This window comes from Rhinolophus ferrumequinum, chromosome 6 (assembly GCF_004115265.2).
Source record: "Rhinolophus ferrumequinum isolate MPI-CBG mRhiFer1 chromosome 6, mRhiFer1_v1.p, whole genome shotgun sequence".
Lineage (NCBI taxonomy): Eukaryota > Metazoa > Chordata > Mammalia > Chiroptera > Rhinolophidae > Rhinolophus > Rhinolophus ferrumequinum.
The window spans coordinates 30,550,271-30,576,383 of NC_046289.1; the positions used below are offsets into that span (position 1 = coordinate 30,550,271).

The window sequence follows — 26,113 nt, forward strand, 5'->3', positions numbered from 1 at the left end:
TGTTTGCTGTGCAGAAGCTTTTTAGTTTGATGTATTCCCACTTGTTGACTTTTGCTTTTGTTGCTTGTGCTTTTGATGTCATATCCAAAAACTCCTTGCCAAAACCAATGTCAAGGAGCCTTTTCCCTATGTGTACTTCTATTTGTTTTATGGTTTCACATCTTACATTTAAGGATTAAAAAATCCAAATCCTGGGGATCCTTCCAGCACCTAACAACATTCCTTCCATAGGGAAAAGTTAATCTACATAGCTCCTATTTCCAATACAGAGAGGTCAGTAAAAGCAAAGGAATAAGCCAGGCAAGTTAAATTTTATTGTGCTCTTTGCTCTAATCACAAGACTGAACAGTTTTTGTTTGTTTTAAAAGATTTACAACATCTATCTTTGTGTTGGTAATGAAGAAAATATTCATTAATAGTATGTGAAAGCATTTCATTGTATCAGAAATAATCTGATTTTATTTTTCTAAAATTATTTTCAAAACCAAAGCAGAAAAGGTAATGAAGCAAACAAAGTACTGCATAGTGGTAATTAAAATGAAGACTGGGCATAGTTAAATAACTTTGAAAGACAAAGTTAAAAAGCATTCTCATTTTTAAAAGCCAAGACCGGAAATTATTGTTTCTTACCATATTAAACAAGAGTATTTTCATATCAAAGTTGAGATAGTATTGTGGTGTCCTTTCTATTCCTCTGGCAAAGAATAATCGGTTGCAGTAGTAAGGACAACACAACAGCTGAGGAACAAGTAGGCCACTAAGTGGTTCAGGAAATCAATTTCCCTGTGTGTGTTTTATAAAGTTTTAATTGTAAAAGTTTAATGGAGAAAAGATATCAAGATACATAGTTTACAGACTGTTCTCCTGGCAGACTGAAGCAAAGGCAGATAGTTACTCTACAGTTACAGAAGAAGAAAGCTAATCTTGGGAAGTAAAGCAACACCTGGCTTACTTCAAATACATTTTTAAAACTTATGCTATTTGCCTAGAAGTCTCTATCGAATATTTTAAAGCCATTAATAAAAAAGAAAAAGAAAAAAAAGGGATGGAAATTCTACAAATTCAGTAGACTGTAACAAATAAATATGGTACATTTCTTCCAGTAAGGGTCTCTGAGATAGTATTCTGTCATCCCTGGGTATTCCAAGTGGTCTTTAAAAAACTTCTGCCTTCAGTTCAAGAGATGTATACACCAGGTCAACGTTGGTAATATTTTCTACTACCATAAGGGGCACAAAGGACAGGCAGATAAAGCATGAGATGCATCCAAATATAATTCTCATTCAAGAATCTAAGGTAAACAAAACTCCAAGGCTAGAAAAGAAAAGCTACCTGAGGAGCCAGATTCTGCCAATCCTACATAAATGTATACATCTCCTTGAGCATCTTTAATTTTTCTCCGTAAGTTTACAGCCTGATACCTAAGTTTCAGAACCAGCTTAAATGGTGGGGTTAAAAACAGCATGCTTACAAAATTAAGGTTGAATTTCAGAAAAGTCCTCCATTCTTATTTTATAATACTTAACAGGACCCCCCACTAGGCTCTCTTTCCTCAAAACCAAAATACAGGTCAAAAATAAAAAGGAGGGAGTGGAAAAGGGGTGAGGAGGAAGTAGCATGGAGAAAGGGGGAAGAGAGAAGGAGAAGGAGAGAAGAAAGGGAAAGAGGAAGAAGGGAAAAGGGAGAAAAAAGGAGAAGAGTAAAAGCAAGCTCTGGATTGGCTGCCAGCCCTGTCTTATACAGGATCAAAAGATGAAGCAGGTAAGACACAAAAGAGAAACACTGGATGAAACTTTTTTGTTCTTGTGCAAAGGCTGAGCAGATATTTGTTTTAAATAAAAGTCAGAGTAATTTATACTGTTTTGCCAGCTCTTCCATTCAGCAAAGTGCCATTCTTTGGAGTAGTAATGGTACTTACAGCACTTGTCTACTCACTGGCTTTTAAATCAAACCATCAACAAAAATTAAACCAAAAGTCAATTCTTGCTACCTCTTCTCCTCAACAGAGGCTTTGTTCCATGCAGCTAGCTAGCCATGTATTGAGAATCCACTGTTAGCTGAGCATAAATTTCTTTGGAAACCCCCGTTCTTTTATTATATTATTTTAAAAAACAAAACAAAACAAAAAAACCACTTTTAAACCACTCTTAAAACCACTTTTCTCACTGCCTCGGTTTAACAGTGCTCTAACCATTTCACGTTATTTTCTTTACCTTTCAAAATCTTTAACACTGTTTTTACTATTTATTTGTAACTAATTTAAGACCCACAATAAATTGCATAAAACAGTACAAAGCTTTCCCCAAGGAGAACATCTTACTTAACCATAAAGTGTTACCCAACATTAGGAAATTAATATTACACAATATTACTAACTAAAATATAGACATTATTTGGATTTAGCCAGTTTTTACATGCATTCTTTTATAGTACAGTATGATCAAATTTTATAACATGTACAGACTCATGTAACCACTACCACAATCAGGATACAAACTGTTGCATCAAAACAAAGAAATCCTCTTCCACTACACCCCGCCCCCTTTGAGTCACAGCCTTCCTCAAACCTAATGCCTGCCAACCAAGGATCTGTCGTTCTCCATGACAATAATTTAGCCATTTTGAGAATGTTATAAATGGAATCAGACAGTATTTAGCCTCTTGAAATTGGCTTTTTTAGCACTTAGCATAATGCTCTTGAGATCCACCCAAGTTACTATGTGTCTCAATAGTTCATTCCTTTTTATTGCTGTGTAGTATTCTGTTCATGGATTGTACCAGAGTTTATTCACCCACTGAAGGACATTTGGAGTGTTTTCAGGTTTTGGTTATTACAAATTAAGTTGCTATGCATGTGAGTGTACAGATTTTTATGTGGACATGAGTTCACTTTTCTTGGATAAATATACAGAATAGCTGCTGAATCATATGGTAATGGTATGTTGAACTTTACAGCAAACTGCCAAACTGTTTCCCAGAATGGCTGTACCATTTTACATGAGTATGAGAGCTGGTTGCTCCACGTTCTTGGTATTTTTCATTTTAGCCATATATTCTCTTTGGTTAAATTGTCTTCAAAATTTTTCCCCATTTTCTAAATTGAATGTTTCTTTCTGTTGAGATTGGAGACTTCTTAATACATTCTGTATATAAGACCTTTGTTGGATATGTGATTTTTTGGATATGTGATTTGCAAAGATTTGTCTCTCCCAGTCTATGGCTTGTCTTTTCTCTCTTTAACATGGTCATTCACAGATCAAAAGTTTTTAATTTTGATAAAACTCAATTTACTGATTTTTTTCTTTTATGAACCATTCTTTTGGTGTCATATTTAACAACTTTTAGCCAAAGTCACAAAGATTTATTACAATGTTTTCCTCTAAAAGTTTTATAGTTTTACATGTCACATTTATTTTATCTGTCAGATTTACTATCCATTTTGAGTTAATTTTACATAAAGTGTGAGGTTTAGGTCAAGGTTCATTTCTTTCTTTCTTTCTTCCTTTTTTTTTTTGGTCTATGAGATGTCCAATTATTTCAATACTATTTATTGAAAAAAACCTATGCTTCCTCCATTAAATTGCTTTTGCACCTTTCTCAATTGCCCACTCATAGGTAATATACTCAAAAGAGCTGAAAACAGATACTCAGATACACGTAGAAGATTATGTCCATATAGCAGTGCTATTCTCAAATAGCAAAAGGTGGAATACCCCAAATATCCATTAACAAATGAATGGGTGCAAAAGTTTTGGTATACACATACAATGAAATATTATTCAGCCATAAAAAGGAATGAAGTACTAATAGATGATACAACATGAATGAAACTCGAAAACATTACGCTAAGTGAAAGAAGCCAGACAGAAAAGGTCACATATTGTATGATTCTGTTTATGTGAAATATTTAGAATAGGTAAATCCATAGAGAATGCAGATTGGTGGTTTCCAGGAACTGAGAGAAGGTAGAATTGTGGAATGGAGAATAATTGCTTAAGGGGTATGAGATTTTACTTTTGAGTTAATGAAATATTTTGGAACTAGTTAGAAGTGGTGATTGCAGTCTCATAAATGCGCTAATACCACTGAACTGTTCACTTTTAGATGGTTAGTTTTATGTTATGTAAATTTCATCTCAATGGGAAAAAAAACAAGTTAGCGTATCTGTATGGGTCTATTTTGGACTCTATTCTCTTCCATTGATATATATGTCTACCCCTCCTCCAATACCATACACTATCTTAATTATTATAGCTGTAATTGCAAGTCTTAAAATTAGAAAGTGTGATTCCTCCAACTTCATTCTTTTCAAAATTGCTTTAGCTATTTTAGTTGCTTTGCCTTTCTATATAAATTTTTTTTGGGAAAATGTATCTATACACACACACACACACACACACACACACACGAAGGACTTGCTGGGATTTTGGAATTGTGTTAAGCCTATGAATCAATTTGGGAAGAACTGACGTCTTTTCTATGTTGTCTTCCATCCCATGAACACAATATACCCATTCATTCATTTAGGTCTTCTTTGATTTACTTCATCAGCATTTTATTAATATAAGTACATTTGCCTAAGTATTGCATTTTCATTTTTTGGAGCGACTGTAAACAGCAGTGTGTCTTACAATTTGGGTTTCCGATTGTTTTTTGCTAGGATGTAGAGATACAATTAATTTTTGTGTGCTGGTCATATATCCTACAAATTTGCTAAATTCACTTATTTGTGCTAGGAGTTTTATTGTCATGTGGTTGTTGTTTGGTAGGTTACTTGGGATTTTCTTTATAGACAATCACGTCACCTGCAAATAGGGACAGTTTTCTTTCTTTCTAGTATGTATGCCATTTATTTCTTTGTCTTGCCTTATTGCACTGCATAGAACTTCCACTACGATTATGCTGAATAGGAATGGTGAGTGTACATCCTTGCCTCATTCCTAATTTTAGGAGAAAATCATTTAGTCTTTCACTACTAAGTCCAATGTTACCTGTAGGTTGTTTATAAAACCTGTAGACTGTGAAGCCACGTGCTCCTGGACTTTTTGTTTGTTGGGAGTTTTTTGATTCCTACTTCAATTCCCTTAATAGTAACAGGTCTGTTTAGATTTTCAAATTCTTCCTGGTTCAATCTTGGAAGGTTATTTACTTCCAGAAATTTATCCATTTCTTCTACATTGTTGAATTTGCTGGTATATTACTGTTCGTAGTATTCTTTAATGATTCTTTGTATGTCTGTGCTGTTGGTTGTAATCTCGTTTATAATTTTATTTATTTGGGTCTCTCTTTTTTCCTTAATGAGTTTAGCTAAAGGTTCGTCAATTCTGTTGTTCTTCTCAAAGAACCAGCTCTTAGTTGCACTGATCTTTTCTATTGTTTTTTTAAATTTCTGTTTCATTTATTTCCTCTCTGATCCTTAATTATTTCCTTCCTTCTGTTTACTTCGAGTTTTGTTTGTTTTTCTTTTTCTAGTTTCTTTAGGGGTAAAGTTAGGTTGTTTATCTGCGATTTTTCTTATTTCTTAAGGTAGGCCTGTATAACTATGAACTTCCCTCTTTTCACTGTTTTGTGCTACACCCCACACATTTTGAAAAGTTGTGTTTTCATTTTCATTTGTCTCAAGGTAATGTTTGATTTCCTTTTTTTTTTTTTTTTAAGGAGGGCACAGCTCACAGTGGCCCATGTGAGGATCGAACCGGCAACCTTGGTGTTATTAGCACCACGTACTAACCAACTAAGCTAACTGGCCACCCCTTGATTTCCTTTTTGATCCAGTGGTTGTTTAGTAGCATGATATTTAGTCTCCATGTTTTTGTGTTTTTTTCTGTTTTCTTCCTGTAGTTGATTTCCAGTCATGCCATTGTGGTGAGAAAATATGCTTGATATGATTTCAATCTTCTTGAATTTATGGAGAATGTTCGAATGTCCATCCATGTACACTTGAAATTACCTGTATTCTGCAGTTCTTGGATGAAATGTTCTATAAATGTCTATTAAATCAATTTGATCTAACGTGACATTTAAGGCCATTACTTCCTTATTTATTTTCCATCAGAATGATCTATTAAATTAGGAAGTTTTCAGTTTTTTCTTCAAACCTTCATTCTTATTTCTTTCTCCTTTTGGGACTCCCAAGATACAAACACAAAAAAATTTTTGTTACTGCCATAAAGGTCCCTGAGGCTGTTTACTTTTTTTTATTCAATATTTATTCTCTGTGTTGTCAAATTAGACAATATCTATTGAACTAACTTCAAGGGCACTGATTCTTACCTCTGTTGTAGTTATTCTACTATAAGTCAAATTTTTTATTTAGATGGTTGTATTATTCAGTTCTAAAATTTCCTTTTGGTTTTTCCTTACATCATCTATTTCTTTGCTGAGACTTTCTAATTTTTTTTCATTCGTTTCAAGTCTGTAATTGCTTATTGGAGCATTTTTATTATTATAGCTTCTTTAAAATCCTTGTCAGGTAATTCCAACATCTGTGTCATCTCAATGTGATGTCTACTGATTATCTTTTGTCATTTGAATTAAGATTTTCCTGGTATGATAATGAGTATTATGTTATGAGACTGTACTTTCTATTTTAGTAGGCAATCAAACTGTTTAGATTCCTAGTTCACTTTTATGGGCTGTGGCTCAAATATCAATTTAATTGTTAAAGCCTTTTCAGTGTTATTTTGTTCTGTCCCACTTGTAGGTTATCCAGACGCCAGTCTGAAGCCTGGGTGGTATATTACACCACAGTTCAGTTCTCAAGCCTTTTTCTGTATTGATTCTGATCAGTTCATGTATGTGTGTTCAGAGGTCTGCCTGGGATTTCGAACAGATTTTTAAAATCCCCTTCTCTAACTTCCTCCTCTTCCTAACCCTACTTCTAGTCTACCTGGGACAGGGATGGGAACTGCCTCATTATTGCAGTGAGGCAATGGACAGGGCCTTGTCCAGTCTCTGAAGCGCTAACACCATTTGGGAGAGGTAGGGGTGCACTCATTGCATGGCAGGGGAGCAACTTTTTCCTTGATGTTTGCCTAGAATAGGGTAAATAAAATAAAATAAAGTTTTTTTTTTTTTTCTGGCTCCATTCACTGGTATTTCTAGGTTGAAGTAGTCTCTAATACCCCCCAACTGGAATACACAGGAGGCAAAACAAACAAGCAAACAAACAAACAAAACACAGGAAATTCACTTTGTACAGGACTTCTTTTTGTTGGAATTAGCAGGAAGAATAGCTATGATGTATTTACTACATCTTACCCAGAAACAGAAACCCATATTTTAAGCCCAACATATTTTCAAATATTTAATGCACATTTAACTCACATCTGTAATGGTATTTACTTATTGGCAAACTAATGACTTTGGATTTCCAGTGGCATTTACTCATGTAAGTTCCTTTTTAAAATGATAAAACAATTTTTATTCAATAATTTGAATCTTGAGAACAATATGGTACTGTATCTTCTTATGTAAAATGAACAGATAAGATTTGTTTGAAGAACTCAGGTAATGAACACTTAAAGAAATTATTTAATGCCTCTATGGGATATAGGCTTTGAACAAAGGAAAGACTCCTTATAGTCAAAAGCTTTCTCTTGGGGTTCAGCTTTATTTCCTTTTTCATCCATTATGTAAGTATGAGGGACAGAGCCCTGGGTCCTTTGGTTGCAAAGCTAAACATGGTCATCTATTCTATCCCTAACCCTTTAAACAATCAACCTTCTCACAAGGCATACTATAACAACCCCTTTCTTTATTTCTGATGAAACTTGCAGCTTCAAGATATGGTCCCCTTTACTAGCTCTAACACTTCCAAACCCAGCAAGTCGAGCTACTCCAGGGAAGAGAATTCAGACCAAAGCACAGAATAAAACCAACCAAAAAATCCCTCCAAATAAGCAATGCCCCCCCCCAAAAAAAAAAAACACACACAAAAAAACCCACCAGCCTCAGGTAGATCTGAGCAAGAGGAATATCCCAAGTCCCTGGGTTACTTCATTGGCAGAACATTAACTAGAATTCCTCCAACAATCTGATATGCTTTAACTGATAAAAGAAATGATGGCATGTGTGCATATAAAAGTGTTGGATTTTCATAGGTGATATAGCTTTCTAACAATGAGCAATGGTTATGCCAATAAAAAGATAGAAGGGAGACCGCCAGATGGCTCAGTTGGTTAGAGCGTGAGCTCTGAACAACAGGGTTGACAGTTCAATTCCCACATGGGATGGTGGGCTGTGCCCCCTGCAACTAAAGACTGAAAATGGCAATTGGACTTGGAGCTGAGCTGCACTCTCCACAACTAGATTGAAAGGCAACAACTAGGAGCTGATGGGCCCTGGAAAAACACACTGTTCCCCAATATTCCCCAATTTAAAAAAAAGTTACTTAAAAATAGACAAATAAAAAATAAAAAGATAGAAGATACAGTAATTATGGCAAAACAGCAAATAGTTGAGAGAAAACAGTAACAAGCAATGATAAAAATAATGACCTGTCTCTACCCATTCAAATGCAGTCAGTGACTTCTTACTTCTCTATACGGAAATCTTTATGTGCTTCTTTTGTCTATCTGCATCTTAATCTTTCTGGCTATTAGAGCCTCTTGACATGACAACAGTAACCCAAATATACCAGTAGAATTTTTCTGTAGAGTAAAACAGAAGAAAATTATGAACTAAAAGAAAATTTTATTAACCCTTATATTCTCCCTACCTGCAAGAAATCAAAGATGAGGTAAAACGAAAAGTGCATATATTAGCACAGATGCTTCAAATCCCCTCTTGTAGACTTAAAGTCGCAAATCAGACTTTGACAAGGATTTTAAAAAGAACTAACTAAATTTTTGGTTTACTGTACGTATGCTAACAGTAAATTATACTATTTAATTAAGGTGAATAGCTATTAAAACACTACTGCAAAATGGCATCCAGATTGGAAACGAAGAAATGTTTATTTGCATATAACATGATAATCTATGTAGAAAATCTGATATCTACAAAAAAGCTATTAGAACTAATACGTGAGTTTAGCAAAGTTGTTGGATACAAAATCAATATACAAAAAAACCCACACTTTTCTCATGTTGAGGTAGTTTCCTTGTAGTCCTACTTTGTTGAGTGTTTTTATCATGAAAAGGAGTTGAATTGTCAAATCTTTTTTCTGCATCAATTGAGGTGATCATGTGGTGTTTTCGTGTATTTTGTTTGATGTGGCATATCCCATTGATCAATTTTTGTATGTTGAACCATCCTTGCATTTCAGGAATATATACACAGATGGCTGTTACTGTGCGCAGAGTGGAAATTGACCAAAATTAACTGCAACTACCATACAAGCTTTCCCCTGGATGTTACAAGCCTTCAACAGACTTCAGTTCCAAAAGAGTTATATCAGTTTCTGCCAGGGCATTGTTGTTGAGGTGGGAAAAGACAGTTCTGGTTCTTCCTACTGTGCCACCTTGTCAGAATCCCTCTGCAGGTAATGTTTTTAAAAGCACATTAAAATGTTTTTGATAATTACGGAAATTTGATCAATGACTGGTTATTTAATGATATGAAAAAACTATTTATAGTATGCTTAGGTATGATAATATTAAGTGGTTATGTTTTGGAAACATATCTTTATCTTTTAGAAATTCATTCTGAAATATTTACAAATGAAACAATAAAATATCTGAAATTTGCTTCAAAATGATCCTGGAGACAGTAAGGAGTGGTAGCAGTACAGATGAAACAAAATTGATCATCAATTGATCATTGTTAGCTGGGTAGTGGGTACACAGGGGTTCACTAGTCTCTGACTTTTACATATGTTGAAAGTTTTCATAATAAAATCTTTTTAAAAAGGAGCGGTAAAGTAGCCTATAGGAAAAATTAGTGTACTAGAGATAGGGGAAGTAGTAAAAAGATCCAAATAATGAATCAGAAATACAAATATCAAAACAAAGAACTGTAGGGATTAAACCAAACTGTGTGTGTGTGTGTGTGTGTGTGTGTGTGTGTGTGTGTGTGTAATTCAGGGATACTCAGAATGTTACTAGACTTTAAGATTCCTGAGGGCAGACAGCATCCTGTGTCTGTTTGGTTTACGACTATACCCCTAGCAATGTACACAATGCCCAGTACATCCAAATACTTGTTGAATAAATGAACGAATAAATAATTCAATCAGACCTATGCTCCTATATTGTAAGGGTTCTATAAAACCTATAAGAATTCAAGATAATGCAGTTTTTTATAATGCTTAGAAAACTACTTTTAATAAATTTTCTTTTTTTACTTCCTATTGCCACCTTCATCCTTCATCAACTTCTAGTGGAGCAATCTCCTCTTTCATTTCATGAAAGCTACCCTTGCCACCAGATGGCCAATATAGAAATAGACTAGGTAGTTGGAAGCAGGAAGTGGAGAAGCAGTATTCTTTCTGCCGAAACAAGACCAGGAGCAGGTTGTCATCATGACCATAAACTGTTTATATCAAACATTAGAGAAAAGCTGAAGAAGAGTGCTGAAAGAATAGTAGTGCCAAAATATAATGTAAGTAACTTTCCTGACGGACTTAAAGTCCACGTAAAAAGCAGATTTATACTGTTAAACGTAATTGACTGAGAACCAGAAGAACTATGGACTAAAACGAGAATATCATTAGGGAAGAAGGTGAAAAGACAATGCCAGATATAAAGAGGAAAGAAAAATTGAGATGAATGGCAGAAGAAACATTAAAATTTGTTAAAGACAGGCGAGAGACAAAGGTAAAAGATGAGAAGAGCAGGGTTAGAATCTTGAATGTAGTTTTCAACCATTATCGCATAGGACAAAGAGAACTTAAAAGAGAACAACAAAAAAGGAGAAACAAGAGGTCTCTACCAAAAGATTTTTAAAATGTAAGGGAAATTCAAACCTAGATTAGGAATGCTGAAAGACCACCAAGGAAGCACATTATTTGATCAGAAGTAAAGAAAGACAAGGCAGAAACAATATATCGAAAACCTGTACAGAAAAGACAAAAGTATGACCGATACCTTTGCAGAAGATTCCTATGAGGAAGAACCTGTAACTGTAGAGAGCAAAATGAAAGCTGCCCTGAGAGGATTGGAAAGAAACAAGTCACCAAGGGTAGATGGGATACCGATAGAATTATTTTAAGTCACAGAGGCTGAATCTGTCAAAATCATCACAAGAATATGTCAAAAAAATATGAAAAACAAAACAATGTCCTACAGATTGGAAACGTTCAAATATACACCCCAATCTTCGAGAAAGGAGACGCCAAGGAGTGTAGTAACTATAGGACCATTGCTCTTATTTCCCACACAAGTAAAGAGATGTTCAAGGCGCAACAACAAAGACGTCTGCCTTATATTGAGCAAGAAATGCCCGATATTCAAGCTGGAGTCAGAAAAGGAAGAGGCACTCGAGATCTAACTCGAGCATTTGTTGGTTACTGCAGTGCTCCAAAGAATTCCAGAATGAGTCTGTGTTTCACAGACTCCAGGAAAGCCTTTGACTGTGCCCATCATGAAAACCTATAGGTTGCTCTGAAAGAAACGTGTGCGCCTCAGCACTTGACAGTCCTGATGTGTCACCTGTATTGTGAACAGGAAGCCGCTGTCAGGACAGAATATGAAGGGCAAAGGTGGCAGACAAGGGTGCATTTTATTTCCCCTATTTGTTTAATCTGTACACAGAACACATCAGAAAAACAGGGCTGGACTCAGGGGAAGGAGGAATGAAAATTGGTGGACAAAATATCAATAATTTAAGATATGCAGATGACAACATCTTACTGGCAGAAAGTAGCAATGATTTGACACAACTTCTGATTAAAGTGAAAGGAGAAAGTGTCAAGCAGAACTGCATTTGAACGTGAAGATAAAAATCATGACTACAAAAGAAATACACAACTTTAATAGAGACAATGAAGACACTGAAATTGTTAAAGATTTTGCTCACCTTAGTTCAGTCATCCATTCAAATGGAGATTGCAACCAGGAAATCAAGAGAAGGCTGAGACTTGGAAGGGCAGCAATGGAAGAATTGGGAAAGATCACCAAGAGCAAAGATGTGTCAATAGAGACCAAGGCTAAGATCATCCACACACTCATATTCCCAATTACAATGCACAGATGTGAGAATTGGACAGTGAAGAAGGCTTACAGGAAAAAATTTGAGTCATCTGAGACAAGGTGTTGGAGGAGAGCTCTATGGATACACTGGACCGCCAGAGAGATGAACAAATGGGTCCTAGAGCAAATTAAGCCTGAAACATCACTGGAGGCAAAAATGAGGAAACTGAAGTTGCCCTACTTTGGGCACACCATGAGAAGGCAGGGTTCTGTGGAAAAGACAGTAATGCTGGGAAAAGTAGAAGGCAGCAGGTAAAGAGGAAGAACAAATATGAGATGGACTGACTCCATGAAAGCAGCACAGGAGTAAGTCTATAGGAGCTGAGCAGGGCTGTTGAGGACAAGACATTGTGGACATCCCCCATTCATGGAGTCGCCAGAAGTCAGAGCCAACTCAAGGCACGTAACACACACACATCATCACCACCGTATCCACTTACCACTTCTTGTTCTTTCCTCATTGAACTTGTTTATATTTTTGATCTTGGGAAAGATATTCTCTTTCTTAGTATATACTTTGGTCTTCGTTCTCAGAAACTTCGCTTTTCTCTATTTGATCTCATCCCAAGCTAAATATTTCTTTCAAATAGGGAAAGGTCCTGAAAGCTTCTCCCTACTCCAGCTATTTTTAAGCATTTAATAAATATCTTAATACAGCTAAGCTAATGACTATTCCTAATGAGGTAGTTATTATCACCTCTGGTGTTATTTTGGTTCTCATCCCTGTTGAGCAAAAATACAATAGCTATCTGAATCACTAGGTAGGTAGAACACACTTCACAACTTTGAGAACACTTGATGCTTGGTTTGATCTCATGGTCAGTGCACTAACAGACAAATGTAGTTTCCAGTTATACAAGGTCTGACAATTAAGTTCGTGAACTTGTCACCGCGCACTTACAATGGTGGCACTGTACAAACAGCTTGGTAAAGTATCATCACCTTGGTATATCAGTGTCTCACAGCTGTGTTCGTATCGACATGTGGCATTGTCTTGCTGAGTGGCATTCATTATTGTTGCACGTTTTTGTGTGCCGTCACGAGAATGTCTGAACTTGAATTAGAGCAACGAACAAACATTAAATTTCCTGTTAAACTTGGCAAGAGTATAAGTGAAATCAGGGACATGTTAGTCCAAGTTTATGTGGATAATGCCATGAAGAAAACGGCAGGGTACACATGGATTAACTGCTTTTCTGAGGGGAGAGAATGCCTCACTGATGAAGAGGGGTCAGGGCGGCCAGTAATGAGCAGAATTGATGAAAACATTCCAAAAATTCGTTGAATTGTGCAGCAAAATCATCGGCTGACTGTGAGAAGCATAGCAGACCAAGTAAACATCAATAGAGAAACAGTTAGGAAAATCTTAACTGAAAATCTTGACATGAGAAAGGTGTGTGCAAAAATGGTCCCGAAGAAACTCACTGATGAACAAAAAAGCAAAGGAGAGTCGAAGTTTGCCAAGACCTTTTGGATGCAAATGATGTTTTGGGCCGTGTTATCACTGGTGATGAAACACGGGTGTACAAATATGACCCTAAAACAAAGCGTCAAAGTGCACAATGGAAGTCAGCCAATTCTCCATAACCAAAAATGTTCTGTCAGTCCAAGGCAAGAGTCAAAATGATGTTGCTAACCTTTTTTGATATCAGAGGGATTATTCATTATGAATTTGTACCAACTGGACAAACAGTTAACGAAGTTTACTATTTGGAAGTGCTGAAAAGGCTGCGTGTAAAAGTTAGACGACCTGAACTTTTTACCAATAATTCATGGCTCTTGCATCACGACAATGCACCAGCTCACACGGCACTGTCTGTGAGGGAGTTTTTAGCCAGTAAACAAATAACTGTATTGGAACACCCTCCCTACTCACCTGATCTGGTCCCCAATGATTTCTTTCTTTACCCGAAGATAAAGGAAATACTGAAAGGAAGATATTTTGATGACATTCAGGACATCAAGGATAATATGATGACAGCTCTGATGGCCATTCCAGAAAGAGAGTTCCAAAATTGCTTTGAAGGGTGGACTAGGTGCTGGCATTGGTGCATAGCTTCCCAAGGGGAGTACTTCGAAGGTGACCATAGTGATATTCAGCAATGAGGTACATAGCACTTTTTCTAGGATGAGTTCTCGATCTTAATTGTCAGACCTCATATTTGGGCCTTAAATTTATTTTAAAGAATTTGTCCTGTCCAAGAATAATGGGGTCAGACACATCTTGTATGGGGTGGAGGACTTCTCTCCACAATGTGAAATACATGTTTAATAGCTTCAAGAAAGCATTCCTTGTATGACCTGGCCACTTTCCATTCCAAAGACCATCCACAGTCACTGGAATCCATATAGGAAAAGAGAAGTTTGCTATTTCTCCAATTAGTCTATTATTTGTAAGTGGAAAAAAATCATATAAAAAATAAAATAGTTGGTCTCCATTTTCATATCTTTTACTTTTTCTCTCAAAAAAAGGAAAACTATTAACCTACCAATTTCCAACAAAAGTCCTATTCAAAGCATAAATAAATAAAACAAAGCCCCCAAAACAAACAACAATTTTTTACTACTGATACTTTTTATATAGTTTATTTAGATTCCACCTGAAATGGTCTAAATTTTGCTTAAAATGTCAACTTTGAGGCTAGGCAGGAAAAACATCATCCTGTATCAGAAGACCAATAATTTCAAGTTAAACTGGGAATAATCTATATGCCCTAACTAGGAGCTCTCTATCATAGTTGCCAATTTCCAACTTTACCAAACAAGAAACCAAAGTACTGTGATGTCTTTCATTGTAAACTTAATATGAGCTGACTAGAATTTAATATGAGCTAATTAGGAGCTACAAAGTAAATTCTAATAACCATAATGAAAAAAGAGTTTCTTCCATGTCATTCAAAAGTCTACAAAAATGACTTACATTATGCTAAAATGTGGACTCATAACAAAAATATCATCAATGTGCAGTTTTTAAAATGAGCCTGAACTCAGTATCAGAAACTACAGAAATATAAATAATAGCACTTTCTCAATTTGTTATGATTTATGTAGCACAAAAATAAACATCAGCACAAAATGGAATTTAAAACAACCCAACGTTACTTTATGGATGTTCACTTTATGGATGAAGAACTTTTTAGATAAATATATAAAAGACTATAAGACCTTAAGAGAATTACTTGGTCCATTCTACTTGAGCCTAATAGCATAGCAGGATTGTCCTCAATCAGACTATTATAATCTTTTAGTCAGTTTAGGCTTTTTATACTATGCCATAGGGCCCTCAACTCTAAAGAGAAAATGAAAATAATTTTAATTAAGAGAACTATGGAACTTTGTCCCACTGAAGTCCAGTTGCCTGCCCCAAGTACCTTTTTATTTTCCAGTTATGTTTTGTGAAATTGTTTCTCCCAAGTAATACTAAGGTATAGGATAAATGAATAGAAATCTAAAGTTGAAACCAAACTTAACTGAACTATGTGACTGTGAGTCAAGCAGGATTTTCATGAGACATAATGATATTTGCTCAATTCAAAGGATTGCAGAAAGAAAAGCTTAGATTTAAAGTGAAACCTATTGTTGATTAACACAGGGGCTTACTCTAGGTTGTTTTCTTTGTACTAGGCTTTGCATTACATTTTAAACAAATCAGAATTTTAAAAAATGCTTGTTGGTTATTATGAGAACTGATAAATTTCAGTATGAGTAAAAATCTAGTAAAACTGAAAATGTTTCAACTACCCAATCCAATCACTGAAAGTAAATTATAAAGTCTGAATTATTTGTCAATAAGGAATACAATAAGGTATTTAAATGACTAAAGTCTCCCTAACAGGTTTAAAATATTTAAAACATTTGCTTTCATTATATCTTTCCCTATTATTCCCTACTCAGATACAAATTATCTTCTTTTATATAAGTGATGGCTGATGGGCTAAACAAGGACAGCATTCTAAAATCTCACTAGTAAGTTACATGAAATGTTTATTTTTATTTGAATACAAGTATCAAAGGTCAATGATTTCTTTTCTTTATCTCAGTTTTTAGCTTTATTTCCTACTATACTAATTTTCTAAGCCCCTGGAAGTCTTTCAGAATTTAAGTTGCTTAAATAGCCTTTTTACACTAATATTTCACTTAAAGTAACAGTATCGGAACACCAATAGATTTGAATACCAAGAAAAGTTGTAATGGAAAAACAATGTAATAATCACTTTTAAAAATCTGTACAAATAGCTCAACTCTTTTGATTAAACTCTCTACTCCATTTCATTAAACCAATGACAAATCATTCTTTTTAAAGTAGCTGTCGTGCTTAAAAATATACTGGGAATAAATATTCCAGTTAGAGAAAGCATTCCTTACAAACACATATGTTTAATTTTGTTGGGATGGGAGAAAGGATTCTTATTCACCTCTATCCAGAGAAAATGAAGAGTGAGAGTGTGTGGGGACAGAGTCCCAGAAAGCAGTTTCCAGGCTCTCAGCCTCGTGTGGAAAGGTGCTGGCTCGGGTAGTAGATGGCCATCAGCTGTGACTAGCTGGCCATCAGCTGTTACCGGTTAGCCATTAGCCACTGATATAACTGCTGTGGCTGCGTTGGTTGGTTGGTTGGTTGGCAGAGAAGCGGCAAGCAGATTGAGGATCGTGTGGCTCCTGCTTCCTGTGTCTCCAACCCAGCAGCCAGCGAGAAATAGTGATAAGAACCCCCTGGCTCTGTTGGTGTTTCTTTTTGGCATTCTTGTGTGGGGAACGGGACCAGAGACCCCGCATGACAGAATGAGTGGCATCTTTAACCTCTAACAAATAAAATGTTAAAAATATAGTACTTGACTTCAAAGAACTTTTAGACTAGATAGAAAAAATGATCATGAATACATTAAATAATTAAATAAAAATAGTTTTCTAAAATATGTTTTTTTACTGAGACTTTCTCCACCTTCTTGAATATTAAAAATCACTTTTTCTTTTTCAATGGAAAAAAAAGAAAAGCATAAAAGTAGTAATTTATTAAATAGTAATATTTGAAACTGACCTTAAGGTCCAAGTGAAATGCTGTTTTGCTACAGCCTAAAAGATTAAAAAGCCAATTAGTTTTAAATCATTTGCATGACTTTCAAGTGAAACCTCTTATACAGAACAAGAGAAATCAGCATATAGAAGATCAAATTTGCACTACAGGTGAAAGCACTTGGCCAGTTAAAAACCAAGAGGAAAATAAATACTGAAGCAGGTGGCAGATAGTTGTTATAGTGTGGAGAGCTGAACTATGACTAAATCATAGTTTAAATATAATTTTTGTTGGGTGAAAATTTAATGAGTATGTAGAAATGGAAGGAACTCAGAAACCATAGTTATTTCTATTTTAAATGAAGATGATAGTTCTGCACCACCAGCTGTTTATAGTTCATTGAACGAGGGTCTAGTTGATAGGAGATAATTACCTCTTCCCTACAGGAGGCAAGTGTTTCTCATTCTGCAGACACCTCTGATGAATGGCCACGGGAGTATGAGACCAAGACAGCACGCCAAGATCAGTTTGGTTTTTAATGATCTCTTTAAACACTTGATTTTCTATTTTTTTCTATTTAAGTATAAGAAAATGTGTACCTTAAAATATACAGAACAAGGCACTGGCTATTATTTTGCTTTTATAAGACACTTGAACCTTGAAAGAAGAGTGATTGTACACAGAAAGTATACCATCAATAGTATTAGAAAGAATAGGCATGGTCATTTCAACTTTTTGTGTGTTGAAGACTTCTACTTACTAATTCATTGTTTTTTCTCTGAAGACTACTCTAAGTTCCTTGTCGGTTAATGATGCCTCCATTATCTCATTCATTTCAGCTTTCACCTACTTGGAAAGGCCTATCAATTCTATCTTCTCAACCTCTTTCAAATGTGCCTCTTCGTTTCCAATGCAAACTGCCACCTAACTCACTATTTTTCACCTGCTTTATGGTCCTCATATCCTAAATGGTCTCCTTGTTTCTAGTCTCTTCCAATACTAACATAGTTCAACCAAAATACTATTTTCAGATTAATATCACTAACGCACCACTCTCATCATGCCACTCCTATGTGTAAAAACCTTTCAAAAGTAGGTTGTGACTCCAAAATAGAAAAACCGCCTATAGCAGATGAAGCAAAACGCACACACACACAAACACACACACACACACAAAAAAATCAAAAGTAAATCAATTCTGTCCAGACAAACATTTAAGATTGGGTACGTATATTAATAACTAGAAGAGAACACCAAAAAATGAAAAGAATAAATTTAAAAGGAACTTGGAGTTTACCCTTAATTTCTATTTCCTATTTGTTTTTATAATGATTTTTATGCAATAAATATTTCAGTACCACTTACTGTTTATGCACCATAAAGCTTAACATGTGCCCAAGGACTTCTGCAATCTGGTTCCCAAAACTACCTTTTTTCAGCTTATGTCCCATCCCTCCTTTTCACATAGCCCAAAACTCCAGACAAACTAAAACATCCCATCTCTCACTGGGTTCCTGTATTGCTCTTTCCCAACTATGGACCATTACTTACATCATACATATTCTTCAGCCAGTGTGTTCTTCATGTTTGTGCATCTAAATCCTGCCTGATTATTATTTAATTAATTAATTTATTTATTTATAATTGCCTGTCAGAGGCTTTTTTTCCTTTTTTTTTTTAAGGAGGGCACAGCTCACAGTGGCCCATGTGGGGATCGAACCAGCAACCTTGGTGTTATCAGCACCACGCTCTAACCAACTGAGCTAACCGGCCACCCCCAGTTATCCTTTATAGCTTAGTTCAAATAATACCCTTTCTACAAAGCTATCCCTGATATCATCCTCCAAAAAGCATTTCATCTATATCTCTTGTCTAAAACATAGCACATTCTATTTTGCACTGTAGGGGTGTGTGTGTGTGTGTGTGTGTATCAGAAGTAGCCCTCTTTAGGGCAGGGGACTTTTTTAGCCATCTTTGTATTACACTCAAGGCACAACAGAGTCTTTCTGAATAAATATGTAAAATGAGTGAGTAAATACTCTCAAAAAGCAAGGGCTTAGCATTATAATCTCAAGATTCATCCATGCTAAGAGAAATAAGTCAGACAGAAAAAGTCGAGAACCATATGATTTCACCGATATGTGGGATATAAAACTGAAAACAACAAAAGAACAAGACAAACAAATGAAGAAAGAAAAACTCATAGACACAGACAATAGTTTAGTGGTTACGAGAGGGTAAGTGGGGAGCGGGGTGGTAGATAAGGGTAAAGGGGATCAACTATATGGTGATGGAAAGAGAACTGACTCTGGGTGGTGAACACCCAATGTGATATATAGATGATGTAATACAGAATTGTACACCTAAAATCTATGTAACTTTACTAACAAATGTCACCCCAATAAACTTTAATTAAAAAAAAAAAAGCAAGGGCTAAGAAGACTAAAAAACAACAGCAACTCTTACTTTTAGTTTTATTATGATTTTCCTTCTTTTTTCACTCAAGTTTATTTCTTAACCTAACCTTCTTACCTGAAGATACGTTATTCTTCGCTGGACCAGGTCTGTCAGATCTTTGGCCTCTTTTTCCCGCCAATCACCTGCTCCATCTGTTTGTTTGAGGTAGTGTAGATCTGTCATTATAGACCTACAAAAGCAAACAACATTGGAGGTCTTACTTATTTGTACTTCCTCATAGGATTACACAATCATGAGAAAAGAATAAAATTCTTTATAAAGATTGATGCTCACACTGATACCGATACTTTTATTTTCTACCAAGGCCGTGAAATTCGACAATTAGTGTCTAACACCCAAGATTCATTCCTATTGTAAACTTTTACTGTTGAGAAAAACCTACCTGTTTACCCCCCAGACCAGTCAGCTACACTTATTCCCAAACATAGAGTACTACAAAGACCAGAGAAGAGTGGATACCCATGGCAAAAAAAAGGTAGACTAAATTAACATAAGGGAGAGAAATAAATTGATTCCAATGTTTGAATACTACATTTTTTTTGTTCTCTACTGTCTACTGTCATTTCATGTCCCCTCTTAAATTTTCTCTTTATACTTTAACACTTTGAGTGGTTAGAAAAAGATCAGAGAAAAATTTTGACACAACTCTTATTAAACAATGGTCTAAACCAAGAGTCAGCAAACTTTTTTCTGTAAAGGACCAGGTAGTAAGTAAATAGTTTGGGCTTTGTGGGCCTCTGTTGCTTCTATAGCAGGAAAGCTGCCATAAACAATATGTAAATGAATGGGTGTGCCTGTGCTCAAATAAAATTTTATTCAGGAAATAAGCTATGAGCCAGATTTGGCCCTTGGGCCATAATTTGACAATGCTTGGTTCAAACTAATTAAAATGTATGTTAAGATACTTTCCTTTCCCTCTTTTGTGTAGCATCAGTACTTTCAATTGTAACATGGCTGGTTTCCTGCAAAGTAAAGTAAAATACCCAATAATCTAGGAAGAGGAACTTTAGGGCTGGTACAGATGGTTTTATTTACATTGTATTAAATAAAAGCCATGACTTGCATTTACCGATTAAAAAAAAAAGTAAAAAAGCAAGACTCTGTCTCTAACACGCTCCACCAATCTGTCAGCAAACATTTTGTCCATTTCTGACCACATATCAGCACTGGCACTGCTGGCTACCAGTGAGCATTGATTGAGCCACCAACTGAGCCACGATCTTTTCTCACCTTAATTTTAATTACAGTCACCTCTGAACAGGTCTACACCCTGCTTCCACCCTTGCCTACCTCTACAGCCCATTCTCAGTACAGCAGTCATATCCTGTTAAAAATTTAGTCATATAATGTTACTCCTTTGCTTTTAACATTGAATGGGCTGTTCACCTCACTCAGTCAAACCCAGAGTTATTACTTTGACCTACAAGGACCCAGACAATATGGCCCTCCCTTACCTCTTTGATTTTATCTCCTACTACTCTACCCTGCTTACTTCCCTGCTTACTCTACTTCAGCCACAGTCTGTCACTAATCCCTGAACATGCCAGGCTTGTTGCTACTACAGGGCCTTTGCATTTGCTCTTCCCTCCCCTCTAATGCTCATTTCCCAAATACCCATCCGTGTGGCTCACCCAAACGTCCTTCAAATCTTTGCTCATATGTCAACTTCCCCATAAGGCTTTCCCAGACTATGTCACTTGAAAATTCAACAATCACCATCACCATTCATTCCGTGGTGTTCCCTCTCCTCTTTCTCTGCTTTTTTTTCTCTAAGTAATTATCATCTTCTAATATACATCATTACTTCCTTACTTTATTATCTTTATCCTCCTACTAGAATTCAAGCTCCATGAGAACAGGGTTTTTATTTTTATTCTTTTAAATCATCATTTGGAATAGCGCTGGTCACACAGAAAATGTTTATAAAGTATCTTTGAATAGGTACGTAAATGAAAAGTAGCAAAAAAAAATTCAAAAGTTTTAGATGAGATAACGTTGATAATTTTTACCTTTCACAAATCCAATTTTGTGATAGAAAGGTTTGGGGAATAATCTTTAACTAGTTACGACGCTAGCTTCATCCTTCTCTACACTTGTCTCTACACTTTGTGTTAACTCTTCAGTTCAAGAGATGTTTATTAAATATGTGTTATTTGCTTGTGAAAATTAGAGTTAGAAATTTATTTCTATTTGTCAGAAAAGTATATATATAAATAAAATACATCATACATACACTTCTAGAAATTACCTACAATAATGGTATTAACTAAAAACATAAAGCATTAGCGAGAGGTTCAAAAGTACTTAAGAGAACACTGGCCTGTAATGTTAAATAATAAGAACAACAATTAATAGGTATTAAGGTCTTACAATGGGCCAGACACCTATCCTAGATGCTTTTCATTATTTCATTTAATCCTCATAACTACCATATAAATCAGACAAGGAATCTGAGGCAGTGAGAGATTTAAATAATTTGCTCAAAGTCACAAAGTTCAGAAATGCAGAGTGGAAGATCAAACCCAAGTAATGTGATTCTAAAGCTTGGGCTTTTAACTATTACACCAAAAAAATGTCAAAGTAAGGGGCCTGGAGTACAAAAATGTTGACTGTTCAATGTAAATATGCAAAATCAGAAAGTCTGAATAAGAGGAGAAAAGAGCTTTTAGAGCCAGACAGACCTATTTCCCCGTTTTAGCTCTACCTCTTACGAGCTTTGTGTCCTAGGAAAGTTATTTTGACATCTCTGAGACTAAATTATTTCATTTAAAAGTAAGTATTATAATACCTTACATATAGTTTTTTTAAAAATGATTAGTGATAATATATACAAAGTCGTAATATATGCGGTAGCTGCTTGCTGTAGACTAAATGAATATCTGTGTCTCCCCCCAAAATTCACATATTGAAACCTAATGCCCAATGTGATTGTATTAAAAAGGTGGGGCCCGTGGGAGGGCCCACTGAAACCCCACTGAACTCCGCAGCCCCTTCCACCATATGAGGACACGGTAAGAAGTTGCTGTCTATGAACTAGAAAGAGGACCCTCACTAGACACCAAAATCTGCCGGTGCCTTGATCTTGGACTTCCCAGTCTGCAGAACTGTGAGAAATAAATTTCTGTTGTTTATAAGCTACCCAGTCTTTGTTACTTTTGTTGTAACAGCCTGAACAGACTAAGACACTGCTATTTATACTAGCATGCCTCAGAGATTTGTTTCAGAGCTTTTACTTTGTGTTTTACTTTGTGAAGAGTACCTCCTAATAATCCTACATCTCAGAGGAAGGACCCATGGGTGTAGAGGACAGTAATATGCAGTACTGAAGTTCAGTCAGAAAAATGATCCAATACCCGGTGCCTTGTAACACCCTGAAGAAGAGGGCTGATCAGTGAGAACTCATGAAGCAGATGATAAAACCAGCCCTCAAAAATTGGGACTTATCCCGGAGTATATGACATAGCCTCAGTTCTCTTTTATTTCTGGTTCTTAACTAGATATTAAACAATTTAGTAACAAAGCAATGGCTGCTCACAGGAAAAACTAAAATCTTATTTACCCTCATAGAAAACTGTTAGAACTATACACAATTAACAGAGAATACCTGATAATAGTCCCTTTGAATGAAGCAAAGCTATTAATAATACACAAATAAAATTAAAATCATAGCCACAGTTTAGAATGTCCACCCAACTAATAGAGGAACAGCTTTACACAATGCTTTGGAACAACAGGACATCTGTGAGGTATTTTAGGCACTTGTTTAACATGTCAGCATTATCCACACACAAGACACGCTGCAGTTTGCCCAGTTCCATGTTTACCTTTTTTAAACAGGGCAAGAGCCTAATATGTGATGCTTTATCTTTTTTATATTTATTATCTTACCTAAGATCCAAAACATTTTCTTTTTATGAAAAAAGAGTAATTTTAGATGGAAAAATTAAACCTACAACTTACTGCCTCCTTAAGAAATTAACTTGCAGTCTTACCCCCTGAACAGATGTTTAACTTTTAAGTTTTTCCAAAATTAGAAAACTGAGGCCCCTATGGATTATTACGTAGCCTACCGTATTCTTTTATAGTTACTGGGGGGAAAGGCACCAGGCATAGGAAATTGTGTGAGTTGGTAATGGAAACACACAAGAAGGCTTTAACTATTAATTGAGTTATAGGGCCAAGATGGAAGTTTATTTCAATTATTTGCCCAGTTTTATAAGACTCATTCCCATCACTCTCATTATACTCATTATTTTTTATATGTCATAGGTTTCATCATATCCAAATGTAGTCATTTGCTTTTTCCTACCCATCAAATGGGAGTGATCACAAAATCTGTTGCAAGCCTCAACTTTAAGTAGCAGTATTGTTTCTGGAGATGTAGTACAGTGTTAATAATCAACTATTAGCAAATGCCTATTGAAGGAAAAAGGGAAATTCAACATGTTCTGTATGGTTTTATATTAAATCAAACATACACATACACAGAGACAAACAGCATTACATTTCATTGACAATAATTACATAGCATGAAGCAGGTAAAAACTAGATTAGGTCTAATTTAAAGAGGAAAATTCTTTGAAATATAAAAATTGGCATGGTTTATGCTTTCATGTCATAATAATCAATCCATTCCTTTACCACTGGGAATGAAAGCTGATCTCTGTATTTTTTAATAAATTAGAAGAGTAAAAACATAAAAGTGAATGTTTTTACCAAGGTACAGTAGTACTAAGTTTTGGCAATTAATTATTCACATTCATCGCAATCTCTCTCAAGAAAGTAGAATAACCAAGCTTACAACTAGAAAATCAAACACCAAAAAAAGGTACACACTAATTTTTATAATAATACAGTCAAAGTCTCAATATAAGTCACTCTATTCCAAGAGTCAACTAAAATTAAGCTTGCTTTTTAAACATTTTTTTCTTGGCCTCCCTACTGGAGACCATGATATGACACAGTCTCAGTTCTCCGTAAGGAAGACAAGCACAGGAAAGACCTTAAATCCAACCTAGTTCTTCGATGATTCAATAATGTTTAGAAGTTACCATCCTGCAAAATTTATCATCTTTTGACCAAAGACATGAAAATAACCAAAGTTTCTGTTGTGGCCTATTATTGAGAAACATCGTAACTGAAAACTATTCTACAGAAATGCTTGGGTTTTTAGTGACTCCACTCTGAAGTCAAACCTAGAAATGTCCCCAAAGCTGGAGATCTGACTGTATTGGTTTTGACTATGAATGTATCAAAAACCATAAGTGGTGGGTGGTAAATCTAAAGGCCTGGTATGAGACCAGGTCAACGCTTGAGAAACACAAACCCAGGCAAAATACCAGCAGAAGAGAGCTAGTCATTTCAGAGCAGGAGACAGATGCCTGAAGACTATTGGTAGAACAGAATCTCTGACAGCAAGCCAGCTATGACAGACAACAAATCCTCTATTTCAAAAGCTGGGCTACATTTTTGTCCTTTGTATTTTCTGTTAATTTTCCTATTTTTATATTTTAATATGCCCAAATGTTTTAAAATGTCCTAGCCTGCCTCAATTATGCCACTGAAGAACCTCAAGGAGAGGATTTTGTTTATATTTGATTCAAAATGTTAAAGAGAGAAATTCCCCAAGGGCCTGCACAAAGCAGGTGTAATTCAAGCAAGAAAATCCCAAGGTGAAGGAAGTAACGTTTATTAAAGTCAACGTGATATGAAATGTAGACAAATGATTAGATATATTTAGTAAGCAAGAGTATTTTTAATCATGCACATTCAATTAAAAGAAAGTCCATTCTCCAGCTTAGTATCAGAATTACACTCCAAATCAGAAACACTGATATTTTCAGGGATTCATGTATAACTGTGTCTTAAGACTGCTTTTAAATATAGGGTCACTTAAATCCTCCAAAGTGAATCAAACATGAAGTCAAGGGTATTGAGTATAAAAATCCTTCAATGTCAGGTTTTCTTCTAATCCCATGTTTCCTATCAGCATGACCCTGATAACAACTTAGATCCCCCCTCCATTTCCTCTTCTATATATACTCCTTGACTTCTAACAAATACTCTCACTTTTGCAGAACCCACTGTTGAAATTGACTGGAGCTTCCACCCAGTTTTACTTAGGGGTAAATGACTTTTCTCCTGTAACTTGCCCTTCACAACTTGGGGGATTCTCAGTTGCAGGAGAATATTTTGACCACAATTACATAATTTTCTTTAGTTGCATAATTTTCAAAAATCCTTCAACGGAACAAGACTTTGTTCTTACAAAAAGGTACAAAGTAGAGTGTGAAATAATCAAAGAATGCAGATAGTTGGCCCCTCCCTTCCCAATAAAAAAGTCATTAACTTACTGAAGGCTGACTAAGTAGTGAGTGCTTAGCCATGTAAGGTAGAGACCTTTAAGTTCGAGTTCCAGTCCTCAAGTGATTACAATTTGTCAGGGAGAAAAGCCAAATGAGTATATAAGAAACAATAACCTCCATGTATAAAA

General features: G+C 35.6%; 1 protein-coding gene across 2 annotated transcripts in view; it reads right to left on the minus strand.

Annotated features, from left to right (window-relative positions):
• FUT8 (fucosyltransferase 8) overlaps positions 1–26,113 on the minus strand; it is a 212,372-nt gene that overhangs the window by 48,223 nt on the left and 138,036 nt on the right. For both annotated transcript variants that reach the window (XM_033108282.1, XM_033108281.1), the window contains exon 7: positions 19,675–19,789. In XM_033108282.1, the coding sequence (XP_032964173.1) occupies positions 19,675–19,789 (115 nt within the window). The remainder of the gene's footprint in view (positions 1–19,674; positions 19,790–26,113) is intronic.